At 41.6% G+C, this 27,187-nt stretch overlaps 1 protein-coding gene across 2 annotated transcripts in view; it reads right to left on the bottom strand.

Moving 5' to 3' along the window:
* The window catches only part of MANBA (mannosidase beta), a 45,418-nt gene extending 23,567 nt beyond the window's left edge, over window positions 1-21,851 (bottom strand). The window contains exons 1-7 of one of the 2 annotated variants that reach the window (XM_035326342.1): window positions 21,617-21,851; window positions 14,773-14,867; window positions 14,177-14,282; window positions 12,083-12,253; window positions 9,341-9,464; window positions 6,708-6,883; window positions 3,584-3,694 (exon numbers count right to left, since the gene is read on the bottom strand). In XM_035326342.1, the coding sequence (XP_035182233.1) occupies window positions 3,584-3,694; window positions 6,708-6,883; window positions 9,341-9,464; window positions 12,083-12,253; window positions 14,177-14,282; window positions 14,773-14,867; window positions 21,617-21,799 (966 nt within the window). In that variant the 5' untranslated portion in view covers window positions 21,800-21,851. Of the gene's footprint in view, window positions 1-3,583; window positions 3,695-6,707; window positions 6,884-9,340; window positions 9,465-12,082; window positions 12,254-14,176; window positions 14,283-14,772; window positions 14,868-17,112; window positions 17,195-21,616 lie in introns of those variants that run through there. The other variant, XM_035326343.1, reaches the window with a different exon arrangement.
* Between the last annotated feature and the right edge of the window lie 5,336 nt (window positions 21,852-27,187).

The raw sequence follows: 27,187 nt of genomic DNA, 5'->3' as shown, positions 1-27,187 counted from the left end.
AAAAAAAAAAAAAAAAAAAAAAAAAAAGAAGGGGGGTAGGGTACTTGCCCAAGTCCTGCAGTGTTCTTCAGCACTGCCCTACAGAAAAGCTACAAAATCAGACCACTGAGAGGACACTTCTGACTACCTGACCAGTATTTCTGTGCACGTAGAAAAAGCACAGAGTGTGTCCTGCCTTATTTTTACCGTGTTCCTGTTGCATACCGGGTCAGCTGAATACAGACCAGCTCGCTGAACTGAGCTCTGGGACAGGAATCTTGCACCTATTCATAGAATTTCACGTATTTATTTTAACATGAGAAGTTGAAGTAAAAAAAATAATAATCATGCAACTTTCACATTTCCCCTAACTACTAAACACTACAAAAGAAAAACTACATTATGAGTACTGCATTAGCTAAAAATCTCTGACCTTCTTCTAGCAAATTAAATTACTTGTAAAAAAACTCCTTAGTCTCCAGTGCATTTTTTTTTGTGGCACAAAATGGAATGGGATTTATAGCTGGGGCTCCCAACATATTTGGGATGTCCTGTTAATGGATGTCATCAAACAGGCTGGGATTGCCTCAGAGTACATTTGTAATGGAGCATTTATGTAACTACCAGAAATAACATGATACTGTTTTACTCATGCTCAAGTGGAACTCAAGCAACTGGCCAAACCAGAGGCAATTTGAGAGGCTCAAAGACTCAGCCAGGACCACCCAGACAGAACGAGCACAGGGAAAAGCTCCTCAACCCATCTCACATGGCCAGAACTCTAGGGTTTTCTGCCTTCGTGCTCCCACTCCATTGCTCCCCAGGGACCCACCTGGTAACACAGCACCTCTTCCTGCTGCAGCCTCCTTCTGCCAGGTGGAGTAAAAGAAGGGCAGAGAGAGATGAGTAGGATCTGGCACGCTTGAGTACGCGCCTTTCTGGCTGGCTACCGAGACCACAGCAACTTTGCAATCTGGGTGACATATTTTGATCCCCAAGGACTGAATGTTTCTTCTAGTCTTGGAGCATGCAAGAGAGGCTTTCTAGCCAAAGACCATGCAATCAGCTGGTTCTCTGCACTATTAAGAGACGAATACCCATCTTTTTAAGTCACATACGAAAGCTTTGTACCCGAATAACGGGCCTGTAGATCACATTTGGCACTCTCAGATTTAGCAACAGGAAAAGTAACAGGGATGAAGATGCCCAGAGCTGTAATAAGATCATAGAATGCCTCAGTGATCTAATAAATTAGCAAGCAGCATGAAAGCAGTAGGAAAACTAGCAAGTCAAATTAAAAGACTTCTGGAAGTCATGTTAAAAGGCCTGAGGGGAGATAAGGGCGTAAAGGGAAGGAAGGAATGGTGGCTGAAGGTTAAGATCCAAGTTCTGAAATAGAATCATGAAATAAAAAACTCTGATCATAGTGTTGTAGAAATAAGCATACAGAAAGATGGAGAAACTGAATCCAAAAGCAAATAAATGCCTCAAGAAGCAACAGAAGAAGTATTAAGTTGCTTTTCTTCTTGCTGTGCCTACATCAAGGAACTTACCAACAGCAAACAGAACTGGAACTCTCTCAAGAAAACCCATTTCACGTTAAGGTAATTTCTGGCTGTGACTTTGTCTCACATTATTCTGAGAAACAAACTCCAAACCAAAGTATTCTAATGGAAAACCAAAACAAAAACCAACCTTGTCCTGAGTGTTGGCTGTATTCTATTTTGGTTTTCTGCTACTCTCAATGGCAGGTACTTCCTCAGTCAAATTCCTGGCAGAGCTGGCTAAAGCCTTAGAGATCTCCACGAGTACAAACTGGGAGGCTTCCCAGAAGTTTTCCCAAAGGATTTGTTAATGTTTAGAGGTAACTCCAACATCAAAAACCAGACAGCAGTTCCTGCTAAGGATAGCTGAATCTGATGTAAGAATTCACACTGCATGTTCTTGAACATACAGCTCTTGCCCTTTAGCGTTTGCCTGTCTGTATGCAGATACTCAGAACTTATCCAGAGACATCCCCCTTGAGAAACATTGCACCCCTATGATTTGCCTTTTTAAACAGAGAGGGGAAAAAACATATCTCACTAGAACACAGCACTAGGTCACCAACAGCAATCTCACAAGAACTTTAAGGAATCTCTATCCCTGCTTATTATCTCCTAAACTAGTACAAGTTCTTATTAAGCTATATAAGCATTGCTAGTCCTGCTGACATGAGAGCAAACTGAGCTAGAAAATGAAAAAAAATGCTTAGGGAGTCATTTTCCACTCATATAGCTTGCATCAGGGGAGTGTCAGAATCCAAGACAGAGCTTCACAGAACACACAAAGGATGACCAGACTTTGCAGTAGGAACCTATAAACACTTCATAGGCTTCTTAATTTATAATGCACGCTGTGTGGTGCATTTGCCTTTTTTTTCCCTCTTTCCCTTTAAGGAGAAAAAAAGAAGAGGTTTTTGAGTATCTTTAGCAGACCATGAAGTCCTTGTGGTCATATGCCACAGGGCTCTATGAAATACCCTGATGCAATTACCCCAGTAGAATCAATTCATTTCCCTATCACTGTACAGGTTTCACAAAGTAACAATGTCATTTTCCTTTCTATGGGCTTTATAGCTATATTTCCTACAACTTCTTTTCCTAAGCAGAACGCACTGTGTTAATTTTGAAATAATTGAAAAAACACACTAAATAATCTCACCAATAATAGCAAAGAACTACTATTAGGACTTCACAATCAAAGTAGCCCTATAAAGACTATGACTCCAGAAGCTGCTGCGTTTTGTAAGATTTTTCACATGAACAAATGTTACAGTGAATAGAAGCTTTAGGTGCCTGGCGACCAGACTAGCTTTTAGTGAAACAATGCACATCAGAACCACGTAATAAATGCATACATTTATTTCATTGTTTCCACATGTTGATGGCATAAGGGACCCAGTTTAATATATGTGATTTTTTTTTTCCTCAATAGATGGCTGAAAAATACTTCTTCTAGGCTTCTTAGTAACAACAATCAAATAATTATGCAGCCAGCGCATTCCAGGAACCTTTATGCAAATATCCCTGAATATTACTTTTGTGGTCATATTTAAAACATTGTTTCTTCTACAACCTGAAGCACATCTATCACATTCTAGTAAGTGAACGTACGTTAGCTTTTTAAGAATATACCTATTCTGCAAATTAAAAAAAAAAAAAATGACAAGAAAAATCTTGGTAACAAACCTTCCTCTTCACATCATCTATAGAAATCTAAAAGGGCTTTCCTATGTACAACACAACAATATCACGGTGATATATCACGTTTAAAAGAGCCTTCTTCAGAGGCAGAGAACATAAGTAAACATCTTTTGTTTTCTGAGGTCTCCAACTAACTGTGAGGCATTTTCCAGTTCGAATGCAAGCGAAGGCAAGTATGGGCTAATGCTACCAGAAAAGAGGTAAACATATACTGTGACATTAAAAAGCTCTTGTTTCTCATTACTGCTTCCATAGGTATACTAAAATCCAGTAAAATAATTTAAAGCTCTAGATACATGATATGCAGAGCAGATGTTCTAACCGTGCAATGCCGGCTAGAACCAAGCTGAAGGGCTCACCTTTGAAAATTTCTCAATCTGGTATCCTGCCTCCATGACGAAAGTTGTTGTCACGTTATATCCAGTTTGTTTTCCATGTCCTCTCGGCCACCAAGCTTCCACCGTAGAACTCTTGAATATAGAAGAAGAAAAATCAAAAAGTTGCGTATGAGTTGGAGGCATAACATGCACCTGGGGGCACAGCTGCCTTTGAGTGAATTACTACAAGCCTAATGAGTTTATGTGCCTCAGCTGAGCCATGGTAACTGGGATCCCTCCAGCTGCAGCACTCAGGTGAAAAGAATTCAACCTGTGATCTCTACCACTGAAATCCAGGCTACCACTTCACCTTGAGTCCACAACGGGCCATGAGAACAAACACGGACGCACACGCATCTAGCCACTACCCTTCAGCGGAGATACACTGACAGAATGTTCCTCCAAAACTCAAACATCTAAGTCTCAGGAATAGACACTGCTCACTAGCCTCTGTATTTTACCTATCCTCTAACTGGCCCTTTTACCTATTGTACGTAACATCTGATACACAGAAGTGACACCTTTCAGTTGTGACCATGGTAATATGTGACCAGGCTGTTTTATTTATGTCAAGCTTTTAAGTTAAATTAGAAGTTTCGTTCCCTTTTCAGTGCTTTCTGATTTTTCTCTGTGCTTCCTGGTCACTTCAATGGTACTCCATGATTTTCACAAACATAAAAAACTATTTCTAAGATGACAGAACGATTTAATTTTCTCATTTTTCTAGCCACTGAGGGTAATATTTATGTAAAGAATTTCCTACACTTCTTTCTATTTTCATTCCAGTAGCCTACTTCTGCTGCTCAGTCCTACTGCCAACATTTCCCAGTTGAATGCACAACACAAAAATAGCGGAAAGAAAGCAATAATGCATGCAACCAAACAATGGAGGGATCAGCACTGAACAGAGTTATGAAAGGAGTGCCTCAATCTTTACAAATAAAATGAGGCCAGAGAGCAGCCCAACAATACAACAATATTTTGCTGTAGCCACACTCGGACCTAATCATTAACGTATCTCCTAACATTTCAGCTTCCTTGATCTGGAGTTATCATAACTGCGTGTGCTGAAGTACCGATCTCTGTGTGGCAGGGAGGCAGAAGGAAGCACAAAATCAGCGTGTGCCCCAGCAGCGAGGGCACGTTTGCAGCTGCTGAGCATTGGCCACGAGTGATGTCAGCCCCATGCTCACCATTAGCTGATAAGCAAAACGCTGGCACATCAGCAGCACGGCACTCTGCGAGGCAGCTGCAGGAAGACCCGCTATGCCTCTCAGCTGACAGGCACCGCTCGAGCATCTGCTGGCTTTGCAACACAATCTGCAATGAACTCTCAGCACATTTCTGGTGAGGTCTCGCTATTTAACATGCACCACACGGGGCTGCTGCACAGAGCAAGGGCTCCGTTAGGTGCACCAATACGTAGGAACACATGGCAGGGCTTCTTGTAAAATCAGCTGCTGTGAATTCACGCAGCAAATCCCTTTGTGTACAAAGAATAATAAAACGCTGTTGCCTCCGCTCTGAAGGATATGCTTCCTCACAGACTTGCACTTGTACCCCACTTACAGATTTCTTCTGAAGTTGGGGACAGGGTGGTTAAATAAACCAAAATCACTTTTACAGTTTCATATTGTAGTGCCTGCTTAACGTAATCCCTGGAAAGGCTAATGATCGTTTAAAATAAAATTGGGTATTTGTAATTACTCATGTAACTTGCACATCTGATAACAACTGTAACAAAAATCATGTTTGCATGTCTTTATGATTTCATGTCAAAATAAAACAAAGTCATCAGTATGCAAGTCACTGAACATGCATTCTAAGACAGAAATATCCTGCTCATCTTTAACACACTCTTTCTCCACTCAAACAACTGACAAGAGAACTTGAGAATACACACATAACACGTTCAAACTAGGGAAACAAATGCAGAGTCACACAGCAAAAGAGAAAATTACTAAAGGCCAGCATAACATACAGAGGTCACCGGAAAGCCTCAGATGTTATTACCTGCCAGGACAGCCCCAGACTCACAACACAGCCCTCACCCATAAACCTAACTGTGTCCTGGGGCAGTGAAGCTGACCACATTTCCCTTACGCTGCTTGGCTCCAATGGAGCAGGCTCAGCTGCTCTCAGGCTCAGCTCTGCACTGTCAGCTCCACCAGGGCCTCACTTTCTGAGCAGGAAGGTGAAGTTCATGCTTCTTATCACTGCACTGGGCTCACTGGCTAATTCAAGGCACCCACGTATTTGTTAGCACGAACAGGTAACTGTTTTTCTTCACCATCTCTCAAGCCTAGGCATCTTTTCTTAATTATACCTATAAAACTCAGCACAGTTTCTAAGAAAGCACAAACAAAAACTCTAGAAGCGATATAAGTGTTGGTAAATTAAGCCTGCCACCAAATAATTTCCCAGCACTCTCTGAAGGTGAACAGACTAATTCTTCCCTTTTCCATCACTGGGGAAGTATACTAAATTCATTGTTTTTCAGTTGAATTATTTCCTCATTAGAGCATCTTTTACCTCTGAAATTCCTTCTGGGCTTTGTCTACCTAACAGACTAAATGCCGATATAAGAAGTACTACACAACAAAATTTCCAGCAAAATTTACTGCCAGTCAAGTTCTTTGCATGGTTCTTTTGTGTTTATTTACCTGAAAGGGCATCTACTGAGAAGTTCAAGGAAGATTTCTTCTCTTTCCTGTGAGAGCCATGAACACTGCATTATATTCTAGTCCCAATCAACCTGGGAAACAACAGCATGGCAGATAGGATACCTACTCTCAGAAAAGTGAAGTGACACATGGTATCCAAAAGTTATCTGCCTTAGCAGCCTTTGTTACAGTGGCCAGTGATGATGTGATCATAAGGGAAAGGCTTCATCATCTTTTAACACTGAACTATGTAGCTCCAGAAATCATTTTTTATAGAGGAAAAATCCTCTCCTATCCTCTAAGGGGTACAGAACTGTTGTTAAAGTCAGGAACAAAGAAAGGAAGGGGAGGTGGGCCTGAAGCTGATATGGAGGCAGAAGGACCCATTGGAAACCAGGCAAAACAGTTTGCATTTGGTTAGTGCTCCACGCGAACCTCCTTACCTTGTTGATGTTTACAAGCAGCACAATGCTGCCTTCTCCAGGTTGAAGCTTCACATTGTATGTTTGCTGTGTTTGCAGTTTGGGAATGTTCACAGTCACAAGACCTGCAATTGGCTTGGAGCTGACTACATCAAAGATGGACTCGATTTCAAGATTCCACTGCTGAGTGCTCTTTACTAAGTGAAACGGGAGAAGAAATGGGAATACAGCAATTGTGTTTATATACCTATTAGTAGACATGATCGTCCATCAAAGAAACAATTTAAATACCTCAGATTGAATTTAACAGGTTTTGGGCTGTGTTTGAGCCAGACCTGTAGGGTTAATCTTGCTTAATGCATTAGATATCTGTGTTTACATTTGCTGACTTGAGAGGAACTATGCAATGTGAATTTTCTTTTATACCACACTTTTATTTTTATTCCAAAGCCATCCAGGCCTTTTTCAGAGTCCTGTACAAAAGTCAGAACATGGCGCTAGTCACTCTTTATTATTCAAAAGGGTGTTTTTCCCACCAACTCCCACAGACATTATATTCGCCTTTCGTCAGCACTCATATGAACATGGTACTCTTTGGGAAAGATCGTAATCACAGGGCAGTACAATCACTTTTGTCTATGAAACAAAAACAGTATTAACAGAAAACGAGCCCAATTCATCCCAGAGTCACTACACAATATGAGTAGAGTTATGCTGGGGATGAATTGGGCCCATTGTGTCTAGACTTTATGGGTTGTACCGTTATGCCCCTTTTGCCACCAAAATGCAATGGAGGAAACAAGTTAATGACTTGCCTGAGACATCCCCACAGCTACCTGCGAGTCCTCTCCTTTACAGTACAACTTACTGAATAAGGCAAGACAGGGTCAAGGGTACTCAAGACTGATGTCTGAATTTCCCACTAACTTCAGCAATTAAGTTATCTATCTAGAAGCACAGCCTGGGTAATCCTGTAATTCACATGTTGCAGATGAACATCTATCCAAGCAAAAGCAATTTAAACAGAAAACAAGGAAAACTAGAACTAAGACACATTTTGTATACATAAGCTGCTCACCACTCACTTTCTCTTTTCACGTGTATATCCTAGCTCTCCTTCCAAGACAAAAAGAGAGCTCCCTCCAAAACCAAGAATTACATTCCATCCTGGCCTGATGTCACTCCTCTTATAGAATTAAGAGCACCAAAGGGGTTTGCAAGTTTATATTACTCACAGCATTATCCAGGTAAGACCAATTCTCAGAAATGTTAATGGGGTTGAAAAAAACAACCTACATGAAGGGTCAGTCATTACTGAGCATTTTCCCTGCCCTCTACGGGAATAAATTTCAGCCCACTCCTTAACCGCATGACCTGTGGGCCTAGGCACAGAAATCAAGAACAGTTCATCTTTCAGACTCAGTGGTCAAAAAGCTATGACACCAAATCTGATGAGCAATGTAAGTGCATATGTAGTTTAAATTCAAGTTGTTCATTTACTTTTTATTTTTCAAATGTTACTATGTTTGAATACTAAAAAGCTCTGGCTCTGGTTCCAAAGCACAAGCACTCTCTGCTGAATGGAAGAGGTTTGCTCTCTCTGCTTATCCAGAGACTAAGACTTTACCTACCAGAAGGTGGAGTTGTGGGAATGTGGGAGGGACCAGAAAAGATTTTTACTGTAACTAAATTTTAGAGAGCAGAGTCTGTGCTGGGGCTTTCCATGGAAATTCCAGTCACGTTAATTCTAGCTAAGACCTGCAGCTATTTCAGGAAGCTTTAAAAGCATCCAGGGAGTGACGTCTTCCTATTTTATTCATACACAGCAACTCTATTCCCAAGGGCTGAAATTCAACCCAGTGCAGAGGACTCACGTGCTAGCCTTTACTCCACTGAAGACTGGGCTCCACAGGCAGAGAGAAAGAAAGCATGCGGGTGGTCTACAAAGGCACATATTACCTTTTACAGAAAGTTTCAACAGGAAAATTAACTACTTTTGCTCAGCTGCAATGATCTTCTAGACAAAGGAGAGGAAAATCAAAGACCATGTCAAGGGAAGAAACCGGTTAGGTAAGCTAGGTAGCAGGAATGCAGAAGGCTGTCCTCTCAAATTGCAGCCTTAACAAATTATCCTTGCATAGCATAGCTGCTCTTCTGTCTCACATTTCGTGCTGTGTCCCAAAAATTTGGTGCTCTTGAAGCTCTGCTCACTCTGCAGCTGCATTCACAACACAGAACTAAATTCCCAGAGCAGCTTTACCTTTGTTTTAAATGGAGGTGAGATAAAACTGAGAATTATTTACTGGTAGTCTAGGTAAAAACATGTGCCAACAAAAAAAACTTTTTGTGAAACGAGAGAACAGGAGCTAGCCTCAGTTGTATTTCACATTTTCATATATATACTATATGTATTTCATATTTTCATTCTGGGATCTTCAAGCAAAAAAAGATTCTGAGTTCTGACATTTAAATCGCTATTGTTTGTACTGAAGTACTGTTTCAAGACCAAAACCGGTGTGCTGTGGTAAGCAGTACACACAAAGCCACCATAAAACAACAGGACCTTTCCTAAATGGACAGTTAATTTAGCTTAACAATAAAATGGTTTGTATTCCAAAGGTAAAACAACAATAAAAGATAGTAACGTGACTTACCAAAGAAAGGAGTTAAAGAAAAGTAAATCAGGTGATAATAGTTATAGGCCTCAATCCTAACATCTTTCCAGATTCCTTGAGTGGGAAAAGAAGGGCCCCAGTCCCAACCAAATGAACGCTGCTCCTGGAATACAAAGCGATTATGTTACAATTGCCTACTTTTCACACAGAAATTGATGCTGTGCCAGAAATAAAAATGATTTGCTATCTAGACATGAAATACTGCCATGCACTGGAAGAATATTTCCAATTTCCATCAACCCAGAATAGCCTACGATATCTTTTCTCTTGAACAGAACTCTGCTGCCACTACTTTATATAATGATACAAATTTGTATTAAATATCCAAGTATATTAAAATTTTATATTAGTGAGAGCAAAACAGCACCTGCTCCAACATTAAAAAAAGATTTAAAAAAAAAGCCAGAAGGTTACTTTCAATTCAGCTCTGAATTATCCTAGTTTGTAAGGCCAGTATTTAATTTTATACCTAAAAGACAAAGTAAGCAGAAAGCTGATAGTTACAAATGTTAAAGAGAAGTACTGTAAAAGAATGACATCAAATTAAATGTCGTGAGCATATCTAAAATATTATACCCTGTTTTTTTGTTGTTTTAACACCATAGATTAGAACAAGGAAAGAGATGCACATGTCTGGTGCAATTGTGTAGTTCAGTCTTGTTCGCTGTTTCTCCCTTTTTATGACTCTCTCATACAAAAACAAAGGGAACAAAAATACAGTCGAGGAATATCTTTGTTCTGGTTCTAACATCACAAAAGCTGTCAGAATTATAAAATGCTGCTCAGGCAGAGAAGTACTGCTTTCCATTTAGCTGTTTTCAAACCTGGACAGACCTCTAGTTAACAAATCCCTTGAAGACATCTATTCAGCTGCCCTCCAAGCTTCACACACAGCCCCAGCCCCCAAAGCAAATACAATAGATCTCCTTAAAGTCTTGTACAGTGACCTACAGTTCTAAATTTAGAGACTAATAACTTACAGCCGAGGCATACTAATTTTGGCAAACCACATTGCACAAGTCTGGCCTATCCCTTGCATTGCTGGAGTCAGCCAGCCTGCCTATCAAGTTGCAAAAGAGCCTTCCAGGAAGCAAGCACTGCACCTATTTCAAGTGCAAAAACAGGGACAATACATTCTTAGAAAACAGATCAGATAGAAAGTCATTTTCCCTTTATAAAAGATAAACAAATGAATCACTGACAGATTGTCAGATTTCACTAATAATATTGCAGAGACTATCAGAAGCAATATCATAAGAACAATACACTCATATCACTCACTGATGTGCATTACCAGTGCAAGGTTTGTGTTTTGCCACAAATTCCTATTAAGATTTAGATACATTTACTGCACGTAACACTGAGCCTCAAACGTGTGTACAGCTCTCCATTATTGTATGATGATAAGCAGCCAGCTTACTTTAGCAATGTTCTAGTGTGTTTGTTTACTTTTAAATGTGACATTGCTGCTGTTTTTGCCACGTACTTGGACCTAAAAATTTTTCTGGTAAAGTCTGAAGCAAGTTTCCAAGCACAGTCAAGCAACTCCTTTGAGAAAATGAACTAAGGTTCTTACAAATTTAAAGGTATAGTTCAGTAAAGCCTAAAATCATTCCTGGCCATTTTTGCTCTATAAATAAAACTACAGCTGTTCAAGTGCCTTCTCTTTAAGTTTCTCCCTGCTCTGATTTCTAAGAAACACAATGGAGACAGCACATGGACTCAGAAGAATTAATTAACTTTCTACAATGTAATAAAAATGAAAGCAGCATCAAGTAGTGATAAAGGCAACATCTTATACTGATGGATGCTCCCAGGGCAACATGAAATCTACCTTCCTTTCCATTAATGTGTGTTAGAGCAAATTGCACCCAGGTATAGATGAACAAGATTCACTTTGTTTTTTTGAGAAGCCTCTAAAGGACTTTCTTAAAAAGATCCAAATTCATTAACAAGAAAGGCAGTTAAGTGGAGACAAACATGAAAAATTAAAAAACAAAAATAGCAATTCCTAAGAAGTTCACCTAGCCACTTTCTAGCTGCTGCAAAGGTGTCAGAAATACATGAGATGCTACACAAATGACAGTTTACACAGAGGAAGTTATAGCAGCAACGATGCTCTTAAATCTGAGTTTAATTCTTTGTGTATTACATTGTTGGCTTCACTGAATACGTACATTCTGAAGTCACACTTCCCAACACCATAATAAGATGAGAACAGGTCCTCTGTTAGGTAACACTTTGCAGGACCTGCCAGAGCTTCCCAGTATAAATAGCACAGTACACGAGCAACAGCAAACACTAACAAAGCTGCCTGGCTGAGATTTTTACAGCTCTGGCAATATAAACTGGCATTTGTAATAGTGAACTCCATTGTCAGTACACATTGCTAAACCCACCCAGTGGATCAAAATGTAATGATCACACATTTCCCAATGCTAGCCTGTTCTCTTAGCAGCCCATCTCCTTGCACTCCCTGAAATAGCCAGCCTTTCAAACGTTCTTATCAGCTAAATATGCTCAGCCTGGCCTTCACATCTCTTGTATTATCAACATGCTGGACTACAGGTTTCTTGAGGATACAGGAGAAGGGAAACACAATGAAAAATATGCCCTGCTAATAAAATGACATTGCAGGTTTCAGAGTACATCTGTAACGACAGTCCGTGGTGCATTCCTATTTTTGAGCCTGAAGCCGGAGTCAGACAATTCTGCCCCTACCTTTCTGATGAAATTGGCATGGCACTCTCCTTTCTGCACAGGTGGAGGGCACGCCGGGGGGATGCTGTATGCTGTGTGATATCTGCTCTGCTCTGCAGCGTATGAAATGGCTGATAAGAAACGGACTTCAACAAAATTGACCTCCTTGATCACGCCGGTAATATCAAAGCTCTAGGTCAAGAAAACAAAACAAAATCATTACAGCACTGACATTTATTTATGAGACTTATAATCACTGTCACATTGGGGCTTTAATACCATACATATATTATTCAAAGGCATTTGAACTGAAGCCTCAACGGGGTCTGGTTTTGAAGGAAAAGAAAATTAAGGTTATTTCTTAAGCTGGAAAACAAAATACCCAGTAAGATTCTAGATAGAAGGAGATCTTTCTAGGCAAACCACTTTGCCCATAGTGAGTCCCCACTGCCGGCTGCAGCGATATGCCTGCACACAGAACTGCTTGAAGGAGGAGGATGGCAAGGGAAATCTTTACCTTCCTTCCTCGCTCAGAGCTCATCTACATGTTTAGAAAGGCACTTTGTTCCAACTCAGAAAGCTGGTCTATACAGGAGTCCTTCCAACTCATGCTGTGCTGCCAGCTTCTCTACCACAAAGCACTGAGCTGCCTTCTGCATGAATGCAGCAAGGCTGTATTTCATGCTACTTCCACTCCCATGCCTAAAATGTACAGATACACATTCATGTCTGCACCATACAAAGCATTTGGGGGCTTCCTCATTGGCTCACAAAACCCCCAGTGTGGCTGGACAGAAGGATAAACTTCTAAGTTTCAAAATTGTCCTGTTCTATCAAGACAACAGGGTCCCAACACCTAAAAACTGTTTCTTCTTCAGAGCATTTATTTGTGACAAGCCAAATCTTGGCAACTTTCTCCAACTTGTGAGCAGCCCAGCTAGCATCACTCACTTCGACTCTATAGCATTCAGCAGAAAATTGCAAAGGAAAAGGCATCCCCTTACAGAGCCTTCATAGAGACTTTCCTGCAGACATAGTTATTGTGGAACATTGTGAACAAAGCAGAAGTCTGGGTCACAGCAATTCTCGACTCAATCTAATACAGTTCACTCTGGTTTTACCCTGAAGGCCATTTCATGAACTGTTATAATCTGAGACAGAATGAAGTTGCAGAAATAAGAGCAAACTAATAGCACTTCCCAATTCTACAGAGCCTGCTACCAGTAATCCTTTAAATACTCTCCAAATATTAAATAATTACAATTTCATAAGAGCCCTATGAAGTTTCTTATTTCACAGATGGCAAAACTAAGTCACAGAGAAACTGAGTGATTTGTCCCAGATCACACAGACCCAGGAGGCAGAATCTAGTTCTCAAGTCTCAGTCCAGTACCTCTGCAATAAAACCTGCCAGAATGGTAAACGCTGAGATACGAAGACACAGGATTTACTTTTTAACTCAATGACTCCACTGATATTCTTCTTTTAACTTTTCCTGTTTTGGATTCCTTTAAGAAAAAGGCAAGTACCCAGAATAATTTGACACTTTAAAACTACAGAATTCGTTTTAATGTTTTTGCCACTCTCCAGGTCATTCTATGATGAGTACTCTCATCCTGACATAGTCTTTGGACTCAGCCTATGTTATCAAAAGCTCAATATCAAAAATCAAAAACAATATAACAAAAGGTATGGAAACACTTGTAAGGGCTTTGCACCATGTGCATTTTAATTTCAGTATTCAAATGTAAACCTTTCTAATACTAATTAGTAAGCAGATTTACAGCTAATATAATTTATTTAAGCTTACATTTTCTTGGAGCTGTGACAGGTCCCAAGAAGCAAGGCTTAAATTATTAGCTGACCTGATCCTCTTCCATGGGTTCATTGTTCAGAACAAGACACACTTACTTCTAGTTCTGACCCTGTTGCTACTGAAAAGGGAAGTATGACTTCTCTTTCCAACACTTAGCCGATTCCCTGTGCAGCCCTCAGGTCAACACTTTCTGGGTCCAAGCACCTCGTTTCATGCGTACTTGAAAAATTGAAGTGTTCGGCACAAAAGGGCTTTGAATGAAAAGCAGAAGCACTTTCAGAACTGAACACATTACTTACGTATCTGTTGAACATGTTCTGTGTTGTTCCGAGAGTGACATTGTTGATCAAGATGTGTGCTACTGTATCTACTCCTTCAAAAACCAAATTAATTTTCTGCCACTTTCTACGAAAGACAACATACATATACAAAACTGTTAGAATACCTACAGTTAACAGCAGACAGAAAACACAGAATTTAAAAATGTACATTCCCGCTACTGTTAGCGGCAGTTGTCTCAACTATATCCAAAAATGTCTGGCTCAGTGTGGCTACTTTATATCTTTAAATAGTCAAATTAAGATGACAGCTGAATTGTCTCAAGTCTGCAACACAGCATGTTCGCACAGCCACAAAGTATCAGATGGGCTAGCTTCCAATTAGCCTAAGTATTTTTCTTCCTCGGTCAGCAATTCGTAAGTAATTTTTAACAATGGAGAAAAAAATGTGAAAAAGCAACTCCTGCAGCATCCTTTAGCAGCAGCTTTGCAGCTGTACGTTATTGCATAATTTATTAGATACAACAGTAGCAGGTAGATTTTGAGCTGATGGATTAACCAGCAACTCTGCATGAAAGATACTGTAAAACTATTTTAGACATATCCTTATTGCATACCTGATGTCAAAAGGAGTTTTGAACGTCCTGCTGTAAGTCCAGTTATCCAGAGAGATCCACCTGTACATCACATCATTAAATCTATAATATGGATCCTAATAACAGACCAAAAAATAAAATGGCATGACTTATTCAGTAATCGTCTTAGTACATGAATATTCATTAGAAGAGCTCTTCTTAATTCGGACAGCCTGCAAACTCAAAACCCACCTAGTTCTGATATTCCTTTTTACCTTTGAAACATGTGAAAGCAAAGCTTTGGCAATATTTGGCTTTAACTATATAGGTCATATCCTGTTTGCTATAATCATTCATATTGAAAATAGAAGGTGCAGGATTTGTCTTTATATAAGAAATAACTGGGCTGGAAATCAAAAAAAAAAAATCAAGACAGCTTGTGACTTAATGAGAGGAACAGAAACGTGATGACCGTTATAACGATGGAGAAAGTAAGATTAAAAGGATTTTAAAGAGGCAAAGAACCAGCATTTTAGGCCTCTGGGGACAGCTGTGAACAAATCTTACAGTTTAAAATAATAGCAAATACTCCAGTTGTTTCGTGTCAACCTGTGTTGATGTGGTAAGACTAAGTGAAATTGGTTTGTTTGGAAGGAGGGAGAGAGCAAAAAGAGAAACATTGCAGTTTGGTTTGTTGCATAAAATCAAGTGACTACCTTTTGAGAATAATGCTGCATTTATACCGAGTGGGTTCTTTCCCCTTTAGTCACACTACTCAGGAAGATAAAGGCACAGCTGGTACGAGCTACGTGCTCGGCCTCCCTTGCTTCATGCTGTGTTATTATTACTTTGTGGTGGGTCACAGCGCTCCTCACCTCGGCTGAAGGTATCGGCTGCCGCCCCGCACCTCACACCAGGGCGAGGAGAGGTGATGTGCTACGTGTGTGGGGATCTGGGTCAGCCACCGACAGCTCGGTCCCATCCTTGGCAGCAGCTGCACGGCCGAACCGCCTTCCCCAAACAAAGACCAACCTCCTCTGGACTACAGGACTCAAACCCAGCTACGAAGAGAGAGCAGGGCTGCATTAAGGGTCACTTTGGGAAGGGTCCTCTGCAGCACCAGCACACCTCACCATCGGCTCCAAACGTCCACATCCGTGCTGAAGAAAATCTGTCCACTTCTTTCTTTTTTTTGCTGGAACTCAATTTTTCTTCCCATTTCAGGAGTCAGTATAAATACTGACAACACTTCTGGATTTGAATTCTTCTGAAAAACATTGCTTTGTATCTCACACTTGTTTTACAAGTGAGAGGGGCAGGCTCTGCAATATAGCCACAAGCCTATTCATACAGCAGAGCAGAATTACAAAAAATATATATTAAATATGGAATTACAGCATTTAAGTGTCTTTTCTCAGCCGTATAATCTCTTCTGAGTCCTGCAGCAATATAAATGCCAGTCCTTGAGCCCATGGCGAGGGCAAGCTGTAGCCTTGCCTCATGTTGAGTTCTATCAATCAAACCTCTTGCCACAATCTCTTACCAGTGTCAAGAAGCCTGGATGTTAAAGATGTCAAAGGAGAAAGACCTGACATCTGGAGAACACAAAACTGTTCATCTAGCAGCAGACAGACACGTAGGAGAGTTTCATCAGAGGCAGAAATTACATCATCAGATGGGCTCTTACAGAAATGTACAAATCCTCTCAATGTTCGGGGAAATTGGACCACAACAAAGGAAAATGACTTCTCCAATAAACTCATGAGATTATCGGCATCTTCATTAGTAAAAGAAACTAGTTTTGAGTGCTGGCAGATGTATCTATACAAGTCAAACTGGCTGGATTTATTTGAGATAGAATTTCCTCCCGCATTACATCAGCTCCTATTAAAATTCAAGGTTCATTTCAGAAAACCGGATGAAGAAAAAGACAAATTTAAGACTCCTGTAAGGCACTGGCAGAACTGGAAAGATGGTAAGCAATAGACTGCACATGTATTAAACACACTTCACATTCATTAGCTCAACATGTTCCTGGAAGCAAGCCGTGACGGGGTGGAGCCAGCTACAGCTATTTTTAGAGCCCACCAAACGTGACAGCCTTGCGTTTTCCTGCTCCTTGCAAATTTGGGAAAAATGCTCATCTGCTCAAGCTCCCTGCTTGATTGTTTTCTACTCCCATCCTCAGCGCTGTAAGCAAGCAGCAAATAGCCCACCGAGATGAAGCCCTGCTGAAGAGCAGTGAAAGGAAGCAATTTCCCCTTCAGGGAGCAGGACATTAAAAGCGCGGCAGTATGAAACAGCCCAGGGTTTTGATGTAAGCTCCTCCTTGCAATGACCTTATGGGGATATGGAAAAGCCGCGGTCATACGAGCCACGAACCTCTGCCTTTGGCAGGAAATGGAGGAGACACAGACACACCTCAAGGGAGGCGCAAAGCCTGTGTGCGTGGTGCCAGGCACGCACCGGCCCCACGCAGGACCGGCTTCAGGGGGCATGGCACAAAGACCTGAAGGACACACCAGGCAGATCAGCTTGTCATAATATGAAATGAAAGAACAGGAATAAAAATCAGATTCTTCTGCATTATCCTACCGTTATTATGATCCAGATTGAAACTGCCTTGCAAGCTCCTCTCATAAATCACTTCTGCTGACAGCTTATAATGTACACCATTAAGAGAATCCTGCTGAAGTCACAGAATAGCAAAATACAACTTTCAGAAGATATTTAATATTTTTGCCGTTGCCAACTTCAGACTGGAAGCAGAACAGTTAGGATGCTTACCTATACCCCCCAACGCCTTAGTACCTCAAGCTACAGTACCCGTTCTTCATCGAGCCCAGCTTGAAGCGAAGCTGAGCCTAGCGGCAGCAAGGGATAAACCACACTCATGGACCATGCGTTTTGGAAGTTTGTCCCAAGGCCATTTGTTTTCAATACTTACTCTGCCAAAGCGGTTACTGAATGTCACCTTATGGTCAAGATGTGATCCAGCTGAACACAGCCAAATATTATGGCACAGTCAAGCTATAAGACCAGTATGAGGATAATTGATAAGATGCTGATAGCCATTTCTTAATATTCTTTGAACACTTTGTTGTACTTAAAAGGCTGCTACAACTTTTACCTACTGTAACTTCACAGGCATTTGAAAGAACTCCTGCTCATCCTGAGTTTCACCAAGGTTTTTGGATGTTTCCACATATGCTCACACTGCTCATCAGAGAATGAACACTTTGACAAAAAAATGTATTTATATTATTTCATTAATGACTGCCACTTAAACTGTTAGAACCTGTTAGAACAATGTGATTAGAAACCCAATCTGAAAAATGTGGGCCATGAAAAAGTGCTAGAAAACACACAACATAATATTTCACATAAATGCAGAAGAAGCTTCAGAAAATATGCACTGCTTTACCGAACTGCAGAAACATCACTTGAGATATGTAAGCTTCTGTCTCTTCTAGTATCTTTTAATACACAAGCACGACCGAGACCACTGTAACCTTCTGGGTCAAGTGCACGCCCTCGTTGTATAATGGGGCACAAGCTGCAGTTATCCAGCCCCTGTATTAGCATCACAGTTGCACACCCCCTATAATAGTCCTTTACAAATCAAAGTGACAGCTAATAAGACAAAACACCCTTTCTGTATGAATGCAAATGGCTGGCAGATGAGAAAATCCAGCGACAATAGCCATATTCATCAGGAGTGAAACTTTATAGGAGTCACCTGCCAGCTGTAACGGCATCAAGCAGCACTTGGACAGTACACGCAGGAGGACTATTATTTCTGGTACAAAGATTTAATGCACAAGTTACCTGCTGATACATCTCGCCTATCAGAACTGTGCCTGAAAGAAAATACTAGGCTGGCAGCACAGTTAAAAACTAAATCTTCAAATCTTTTATTTTTTTTTCTGTGATCTGGGGATAGCAATAGATTTGCTGCAGATTGGCGAAATGTCTGCACTTATGTTGAGAAGCTTTGCACTGGCTTCACTCACGTGACTACTACCCTTGTTTAAGTGCATTTCTCCTTTTTTAATTTTACATGTAAACAGTAATAAGAGCTACTGATTCTTAATGAAATCTTATTAAAACAACACAGCTGAACAAACGCTCTGAAGCTATCTCCTACTCTTAGAGCTTTTATCAGTTAGTCTAGCATTTGAAATACGTTGTTTGAATGCAGAAAGAAAATAGTACTTCAGCAGGAAACTTGGAAGCATCTTCTCCAAGAGCGTTTTTGACGACATGTACATTTGGTGCTTTCAAAAAGATGGGTTCATCCAATGCAAATTTTATGAGCCAAAGAGTACCGACATCTCTAGAAGGAATCCTAAGAGGATCTGGAGAGATGAGTAACAAATTCTCAGTGCCAGAGCTTTCTTTCAATTCATATGTATAGCTGCACAGCCAATCCACATGAAGCTACAGACATGCAACCAGCTACAGCATCCCTGGGCAGAAACACTTCGCGCCTCAACCTAAATTTGAAACAAACCCCCTATTGGCAAGTAAGCTGCTTGCAGCCTACTCTTGCAATCTAAACCACGTTTCGCAGGCTTAGAAACCAGCAGCTTCTTTTTGATGCCTTCCTCCCCCTCAGCTGTGGGGCACCCCCCAGGCTCTTCTGCTGGGTGTAGGCCTTCCCAAGACTCATTTATTTTACCCTTGTGTTTTGGGTGCTCACCCATTAAGAAATCCCAAGGCTAAGGAAGCAAAGGATGTAGTGCTATTTGCCATGTGCAAACCACACAGGAGAACAGCAAATAGACTTCACTGCCCCCCTGAACATACAGGTCTTGCTATGCAGAAGAATTTAATTCCCACCAGTTTTGTTCTCCTGTTTTCTGGTACAGCTTTTGAGACCAATCTTCACTTTGATTACAAACAGAAAGATTTTGGATTGCTGTCCTAGTAACGTTTTCAGTGGGATTAAAAAAAGCTCTATACTGCATAGCAGGGAGCAAAAGGAGCAAATGGAAAAAAAATAGGACCAAAACTTTTGTACTTGGACAACTGCAATAAAACTCCTAACTCTACACTTGACACAACCCTAGCACGGTCTGATTTTTAGAAGTAACAAGCACTGATGAAATGGGGCAACCTGTCTCTAAAATTCAGGCTGTGTTCACGCTTTTGTATAACTACAAAAATATGATTTTAGGCAGCTGCATTCAAAATGTTTGGCCATAAGCATTTTCACCACAATGAAAACAACTTGGGACGAACAACTGAGCTGTACTTTTTTGCAGCAGGAAGGCAACAAAGAATTGTGTCACCAGCTCCCTCCGAACAACCCAGGTTTGCTGCTGACAAGGCACGTCAGTCCCCTTGGCTCCCAGGCAGAGCACGCTAATCCTAATGCCACCAACTGAGCGCCAGCTTCCACATCACTGTGGTTTCCCAGCTGGTGCTACCAGCACGTGCCCGGAGCAAGCCCATACTTGCACGCACGTAAACATGTTGTAATCGCCCACAAATAACCATCGTCTATTTAATTAGCCTCGTGCCCATCTTCCTATTCGCAAGAGGTGTGCTGCAGGCTGACTAAGCTCTCCTACCTGTGTGCAGACTCGGGATCCTGCCCAGGCACACCAGAGTTCATGATCACAGCCTCATTTCCAAATACCACACTGCTGCTTGAAATGGCTGAAATTACGAGTCGGTTTACAGCAGCGCAGCTAAATTAGCAATCACATTTTCTCACTTCATAAGAGCACTTAATGTGCGAGTAGTTAAATGTGAGTCTTTCGTAACGTCATTAACTTGTGTGCATGAGTCAGTGCATTGGTCACAGTTTCTCCCGGATGATTATTCACACTTATTAGAGCAATGCCTCAAAGCACAGCCAAACATCTGAGACATTCAGCTTATCTTAAGCACTTTGCATGGCACGAAGGGGCACAGCCCTCGTTGCTGATCCTCCACATATTCTCTACCTGTCCGCCGCATTTTTTTAAAACTTGCTTTGAAAAGCCATGTTAACACCTTTCTCTTTACACCTAACTTTAGTCTGAGCAGAGCAGGATGGTAATCTGAAGGATCACAATTCCAGAATAGAAAACATAAAATTCACGCATCCATGAAGTATTGATTAAATAAATACTGTGCAGGAAATGCAACACGGGGCCCTTAATAAATATGTTGTATAGCTATGTCTGATACACTTGGACAACAGGATGCTATTTTGGATTTTTTAGTATGGCAGCTTATTTATCAGTTTTATAAATGATCCTGTTAAATTCACCACGTTCTATGCCTTTTGTTTCACTTACAGTCTACATAAATCCTCATCTCAGTGACGACCCAGACTCAGTGCCAGGCTCCTTGCTGAGTCACGGTATCAGGATGCTGGTATCTGAAGAAACTCTGCCACCAACCTACAACTGCCGTTTTGATCGCTTGCCAGGGAAAGCGGTCACTTCGTTTTCATAAAGCGAAAGACTGAAATAGGCAGTGGTAAGCAGAAAAGGCAAAGCTTCTGAAACGTGTTATTTACGTCGGGAACAAGTCTATTCACCGTAACTTTCTCGTGGTTCGGAATATAATTCCCGGAAGCAGCATGGGAATGTGCGATCTCAATCCTTCTGATGTGCGCTGCAAGTACGGAAAGCGATTTGTAATGGACTGCAATGCCTGAAATCCCTGGACTTCTTGCATCAACAAGTCCAACTGCAACAGGGGAGCCTCAGGAACTCATCCTTTTGAGGCCACGCTGCAGGTGAACACGACTCGTGCCCTGCGATGTCTACCAGGTGTCAAGACCAGGGGATCTCGGGCACGTAAGGCTTGCCACCTGGGCACCCCGGCCCGATTCCGGACCTTTCCCCACCGCTGCGGGCACGGAGCCCCTGGCGGCTGCCCACCGTACCTGGATGAGGCCCCGGCGGTGCAGGGCGGTGTGCACGCAGCCCGGCACCTCCGCCGGGAGCCGCACCGAGCCGTTGCCGTTGCCCAGCCGCCAGCTGCCCCGCAGGCTGCGCACCTCGGGGCCGCCCCACGCCGCCGCCAGCAGCACCGGCACCGGCAGCAAGAAGATGGCGGCGCGGCCCATAGCCGGCGGGCGGGCGGACGGAGCGGGGCCGCCCGGCCACGTCGGCGCCAGGCCCGGGGCGGCGCCTCGGGCTCCTCCCGCCGGCCGTTAACGGGGCCGAGGGGGGAAGATGGCGCTGAGGAGGAGGAGGCAGCGCTAAGGGCTTTTCCGCTACGCCCTGACAGCGAGAGACGGGGCACGCGGTTTTACGCGGCCCCCAGCTGCCGCCTCTTTTAACTGTGAAATGGCAGGGGAGAAGAAAAGCCGAAGGCTCGTGGAAGAGCGCTCTGGTGTCTCACAGAGAAGCGCTAGGGCGGTTGCTGTGGGTTTTGTTTATAAAAGCCGAGCACAGTCATCCACAAAGGAGCAAAAGGGCAAGCTCCACGGAAACAACGCGGACACCCTCCCCAAACCACACTGCAGGCTTCCTTCGGCCCCTCGCTACCTCAGGCCCTTCAGTCACAGCTCAAAAACACAAAGCGTGAGCGGAGGGACCAAAAAGCACACAGTGCCACCGCTTCTCAGGCTGGCCTGCCCCACACTGCGATTCGCCTCCATGACTTGGAGATGCATCGCACCATCAAAAATTTGCACCTGGTCGAGCTGTACTGCAAGCGGAGGGCAGCTCTGCAGTTCCCTGCATCTGGTGTCTACGGATGTAGAAAAGTGAGCCCCTGCAATCGCAAGAATCGCCAACCCCAGTACTATCTGCTAGAAATAGCGTTGTGACACCACAAAACAGTATCTGTGAACCTTCATTATTGATTTCCCCCTAGGCCTGTTTAGCTGTGAGCAGGCTAGAAAGCAGTTTTGCTTTTCTTTGGATGCAAATGATTTTATTCCCCTCAGGCAGCTCAACATGAAATTTAAAATGCTTCTTTTCAGCCACCACTCCATGCCCTTAGATTACTACTTGTGGCATTCGGGGTGTTTGTTGTTATTGTTGTTTCTTAAAGCACAGCTGATTAAATGAAACTTCCAGAAATCGACTGATGTGAATAAGCCCAACATAGCCCATGCATTTTCATTTATACAGTTTTTACTCTGTTTATGAGCAATGTTAGAATCTCAGGCAGGTAGGTTACTTGCTGTTTCACAATACACTCAAGTGAGAAGGTGATATGTGTTTAAAAACGGAAAACTATGCAAAATGCTCTCAAGTCGTAACATTACCATTAGCATCACAACTTCCTTTTAATGTATGATTTTTTCCCCTCTTTAAAACAGAATAGTCAGGTCACTGTGCATCCAAAGCAAGCAAAACTACTAAATGCACGTAGGTTCATACGTGTGATTCTGCACAGAAATGCAACCAACAGCTATCATTCAAAGGAACCTCAACTAACTGGGGTTTTATCTCTATACTGCTATTCCATTTCCAGCCTTATGTTTCCTTATTGTCTGTAATTATGGACTGTAAAATTAGAGGAAGGGATATGTAAAGCACCTTGTGATGCTTAAGTTAATTACCTCAACAACATATATACACTTCATATTCCTTCCAAGTCACCTAAGACTGAATAATGAGTGACACATGAAAACATGCTGCTGCTCATGGTACACAACACGGAGCGTAAGAGCAAACTACAGACGAGAATAGGAATAACCAGGGTTTTGTTGGTTTGTTCATTTGTTTTAGCTGCTGGCTTTCACACAACTGATTTAGCACACCTTAAGAATCCACCCTAGATATGTCCTTAGAAGATTTAGAACATCCTCTTGGGCTGACAACCCTTCATTTCAAGATAAAAATGCCAGCCCTTCCTTACATCTCCTGTATAAAATATACAAGATAACCATGGGTGATTTTTTTTTTTTTTTCAGAGCACAGTTCTAATAAATACTGATCCAAGAAACAGCAGCTGACTCTCATTTTGTCACTCTGAAAACCCTCTTCGAGAAGGAATGGCTAGAACCCATACTGACAACAGAGTCTGTGCAGAAATCTAACTATGAGAACAGTTACTCTGTGTGCATTTTTAAGACCATCCACGTTCAATGTATCGGCTAATTGAAATCCAGGTCCCATTTGAGCTGAACTCCCAGCCATCTTTTAGTAAGACAGGCAAAAAAGACTACTGTCGTAGAAGATTGAATTACCTTAGCTGGCTTCACACGTTGTAGAATTCAGTCAAAATAAATAACCGTCTTCTCACCTTTAAAAGTTCAGACTATACATCCATTATACATTAACAGTACAAAGTCCTGTTCTGTTTCTGCCCTCATCTGTCAATGAGTAATGCAAATCAGCTTTTGGGACTGTCAGAAAATTCAGTGTATTTTCTTTAAACTCACTCATACAACACTAAAAGCATTTAAAGACTGTGGTGCTGCCTGAGAGATCTTCTGGGATGTTATTTCTCAAGAAGCAGATTTATAGAGGATTAAGTTTTAATGCTACTGAAGAACAACTGCAAGTTGGTCCCCCCCCCCCCTTTTTTTTAAAGCTTTTTCAGCAAGTCATGTGATAGCTTCCCAGTAAGAAGGAAACTGCATTTCAAGATGTTTACTGTACTTCCGTGTTTTCTTTGCCTTTTATTTTTCTGCTGAAGACTGACTGAGGCAACACACACACGCACACAAAAAAAAAAAAAAAAAAAAAAAACACTAAAAACAATGCCATAATTAAGTATTCTGAGAACATGCTGTTTCCTTGTTCAAGGCTTATAATTAAGTTAAATCATGTCTCATTTTCATGTCTCAGTTATAGGGTTTGGTTTTTTTTTTTGTTTATTTGTTTGAGGGTATTTTTAAACAAATGCCATTTTTACTGTTTAAAGATAATACAGTCTGAAAGGCTGTGTTAAACTTCTAAGACACACAGCAAGATCTTTTGTGCAGCTTTCTTTTATTGTGTACCATATTCCATCTTTCTGAAATGCCACAAATTTATTAGGTTACTATGATTCTTACTTTACTAGACTGCAAGCAGATATTCTTTATCAACTGAGACAAAAAGCTGAGTGTAAAACCATGCCTTTGGCTATATTAGAATAAATTCAGAGTAGTTCCATTGAAGCTGCTCAAATTCTGCCGTGTTAATCCAAAAGTCTTTTGTTTCCAATTGCTATGCAATCTCTATCATCATGACAGGCTGTAGATGCTTTCTCTTTCAAATTCAAGTTCAGTGAGTTCATACAAAGGTTTTAAATAAACAGGTTCTCACAGATTTGGCTGCGGTACTTTAAGATCTTACTGCCCCCACCTGTCCACCCTGTATCATTCTTCTGCTAAAGGTTGCCACCTGTGAAGTAAAATAGGACTTGTGTTCACACCAGCCCATGCTGGAGCTTGCGGTCTTTTGTACGCCACTGCAGATACCACCACCACCAGCAGTTTGTCAAAGCAGCAGAACAACTGAAGGGTCACCTACTCTGGGGAGCTCTGCATTGATGAAGCAACACTCATGCAGACATGTTGAATAAATAATGGTGTAAAACAGGACTGGTGTTTGGATCATCGTATATCCCTTCTGACAGTACAGCACATCTGCTTGACAGCTTACATACAGCTCAACATGAAGCACCTCCTCTGCTTCATCACTGCCTCTACAAAATGGAGAACTGCTACGCAAAATAGTTACTTTCTCAGCAGGTGTAAAGGAATTATGGTGCAGGGAGCCTTACGGCTATGGATTTGTAAAGGATGGACAGAAAGAACGAGATTTCAAGCATTATTTTATGTTTATCTTGAATTCCATCCCAAAAGGATGCTAAAAATAAAATGAGGAAATAAATTAACATTGCTTTTAGATGAGGACACTGTTAATACATCACTAGAAGAGAATGTTGTACTGGGTTATCATGAGCAAAATACAAAATGCCAACTTAAGCAGCAGGCCTTAAGTTTCTTTTACAATTATTTTAAAATCTGTAAGTCACTGCAAGGCTATTTCCTCAGCAAACAAAATTACCCAGCCCTAATAATCATGTGCAATTCAAGGTAACTATGTGGAAGCGAAGCTACTGCTTTAGGCAACTTCTATGTGGAGAGGAAACAGAAAAGAAAATAGGTAATAGAATTTTAAAATTGCATATGCAGAAAGGCAGCCAATACCTTGACTATCCCCTTAAATTTGATCAGGTATGCCAGGGAAAAAGCTGTATTTCTACCTCTACATAGCATCTTGCTTTGAGATGGGATCAAACCAAAGGACTCAGATTTCAGAGTACCACCTTCCAGGGCACGGACACAAAAGGCGTAAGGATCTTAAAAGCCAGCACGGTCAGGTTGCTAACGACAGCCTCCTTAGAAGATGGAAATCTCCCAGCTTTTATTCTCTTTGGTTTATGAATAATTTTGAGACAATCTTAATCTATTTATAAGATTATGTAACACTGACCATTGTCATTCACCCCGTCTCATGAGCAGGAAGTTACCATCTGAAGACTAGGCGTGGTGCTGTCCAAGCTACCTGTGAACTCTCATTACAACTTACTCAAAAGTTATCTGGAAACAAAACTCATTCTCTGGCATTTAGAGGAAAACAGTAGTACACATGGGGACAACAGTACAAAACAGCTTGCTTCGCCTTTCTCAGAGGTCTGAAACTAGTCACCTGTAACCACACTACAACATATGACTCGTCCCTAAACATCTGCAATTAAATCCCTCAAAATGTTGGTGTCAGAGGTAACAAACTGTTTCTCCCATGACGCAAGTTTGAGAGGCTTCAGAGTTTTACTGATGTGGTGTGCTTCGCCTGGCATCTTGCCAGCTGAGCGCAGGACATACCAAGCAGATTACACTAAAATAGGAAAGGCACATCCATCCTGCTGTTCTAATGAATGTTTTCCTTGCAGGTGAGTATTATGAGGATGTCAACAAAAAACTTATAGCCGATAAACTGGATGAGTAAACTTAAATGGATTTAAAGGCGGACCAGGTCAGGATCTCTGTTTCTCAAACTCAAGTGGGGGTAACACACCTGCTTCAGCAGCACCACAGAACTCATTCGGACCCGCTCCTCCCATTCATTTCCACAAGCCCCTGGGAACATGCAAAATACTGAGAACTGCTGGTGCTCCAGAGTCACTTCTTCCACCTCCTGAAACAACGATTTAGCATCTAGGAGACTTACTAGACTTCTTCACCAAGGAAGCCCCTGCTGAATGAACTCACGTCCCACTTGGACAACAGCAAAATTCTAAGAACCTGCTGCCTACCTATGAAAAATCTTCACTCATCTAAGCAATTCCAGTACAAACCCCTTTATGTGAAGGAACTACATTCCTGTGCAGTTCGATGCTACATACCACATCACTCACTGCACTGGCACAAACATTTGAGGCATAAGAATTACAGAAATTGACTCATGCATATTAATCAAGCAGACATACTTTACTAAGGGCTCTATTTTTTAAAAAAAAAGTCTCAATACATAAAAAAACTACTTTATATGCCCACCCA

This window comes from Oxyura jamaicensis, chromosome 4 (assembly GCF_011077185.1).
Source record: "Oxyura jamaicensis isolate SHBP4307 breed ruddy duck chromosome 4, BPBGC_Ojam_1.0, whole genome shotgun sequence".
Classification (NCBI taxonomy): domain Eukaryota; kingdom Metazoa; phylum Chordata; class Aves; order Anseriformes; family Anatidae; genus Oxyura; species Oxyura jamaicensis.
Note: the sequence above shows the minus strand (reverse complement) of the source record. Positions and strands in the feature narration are given on the sequence as shown.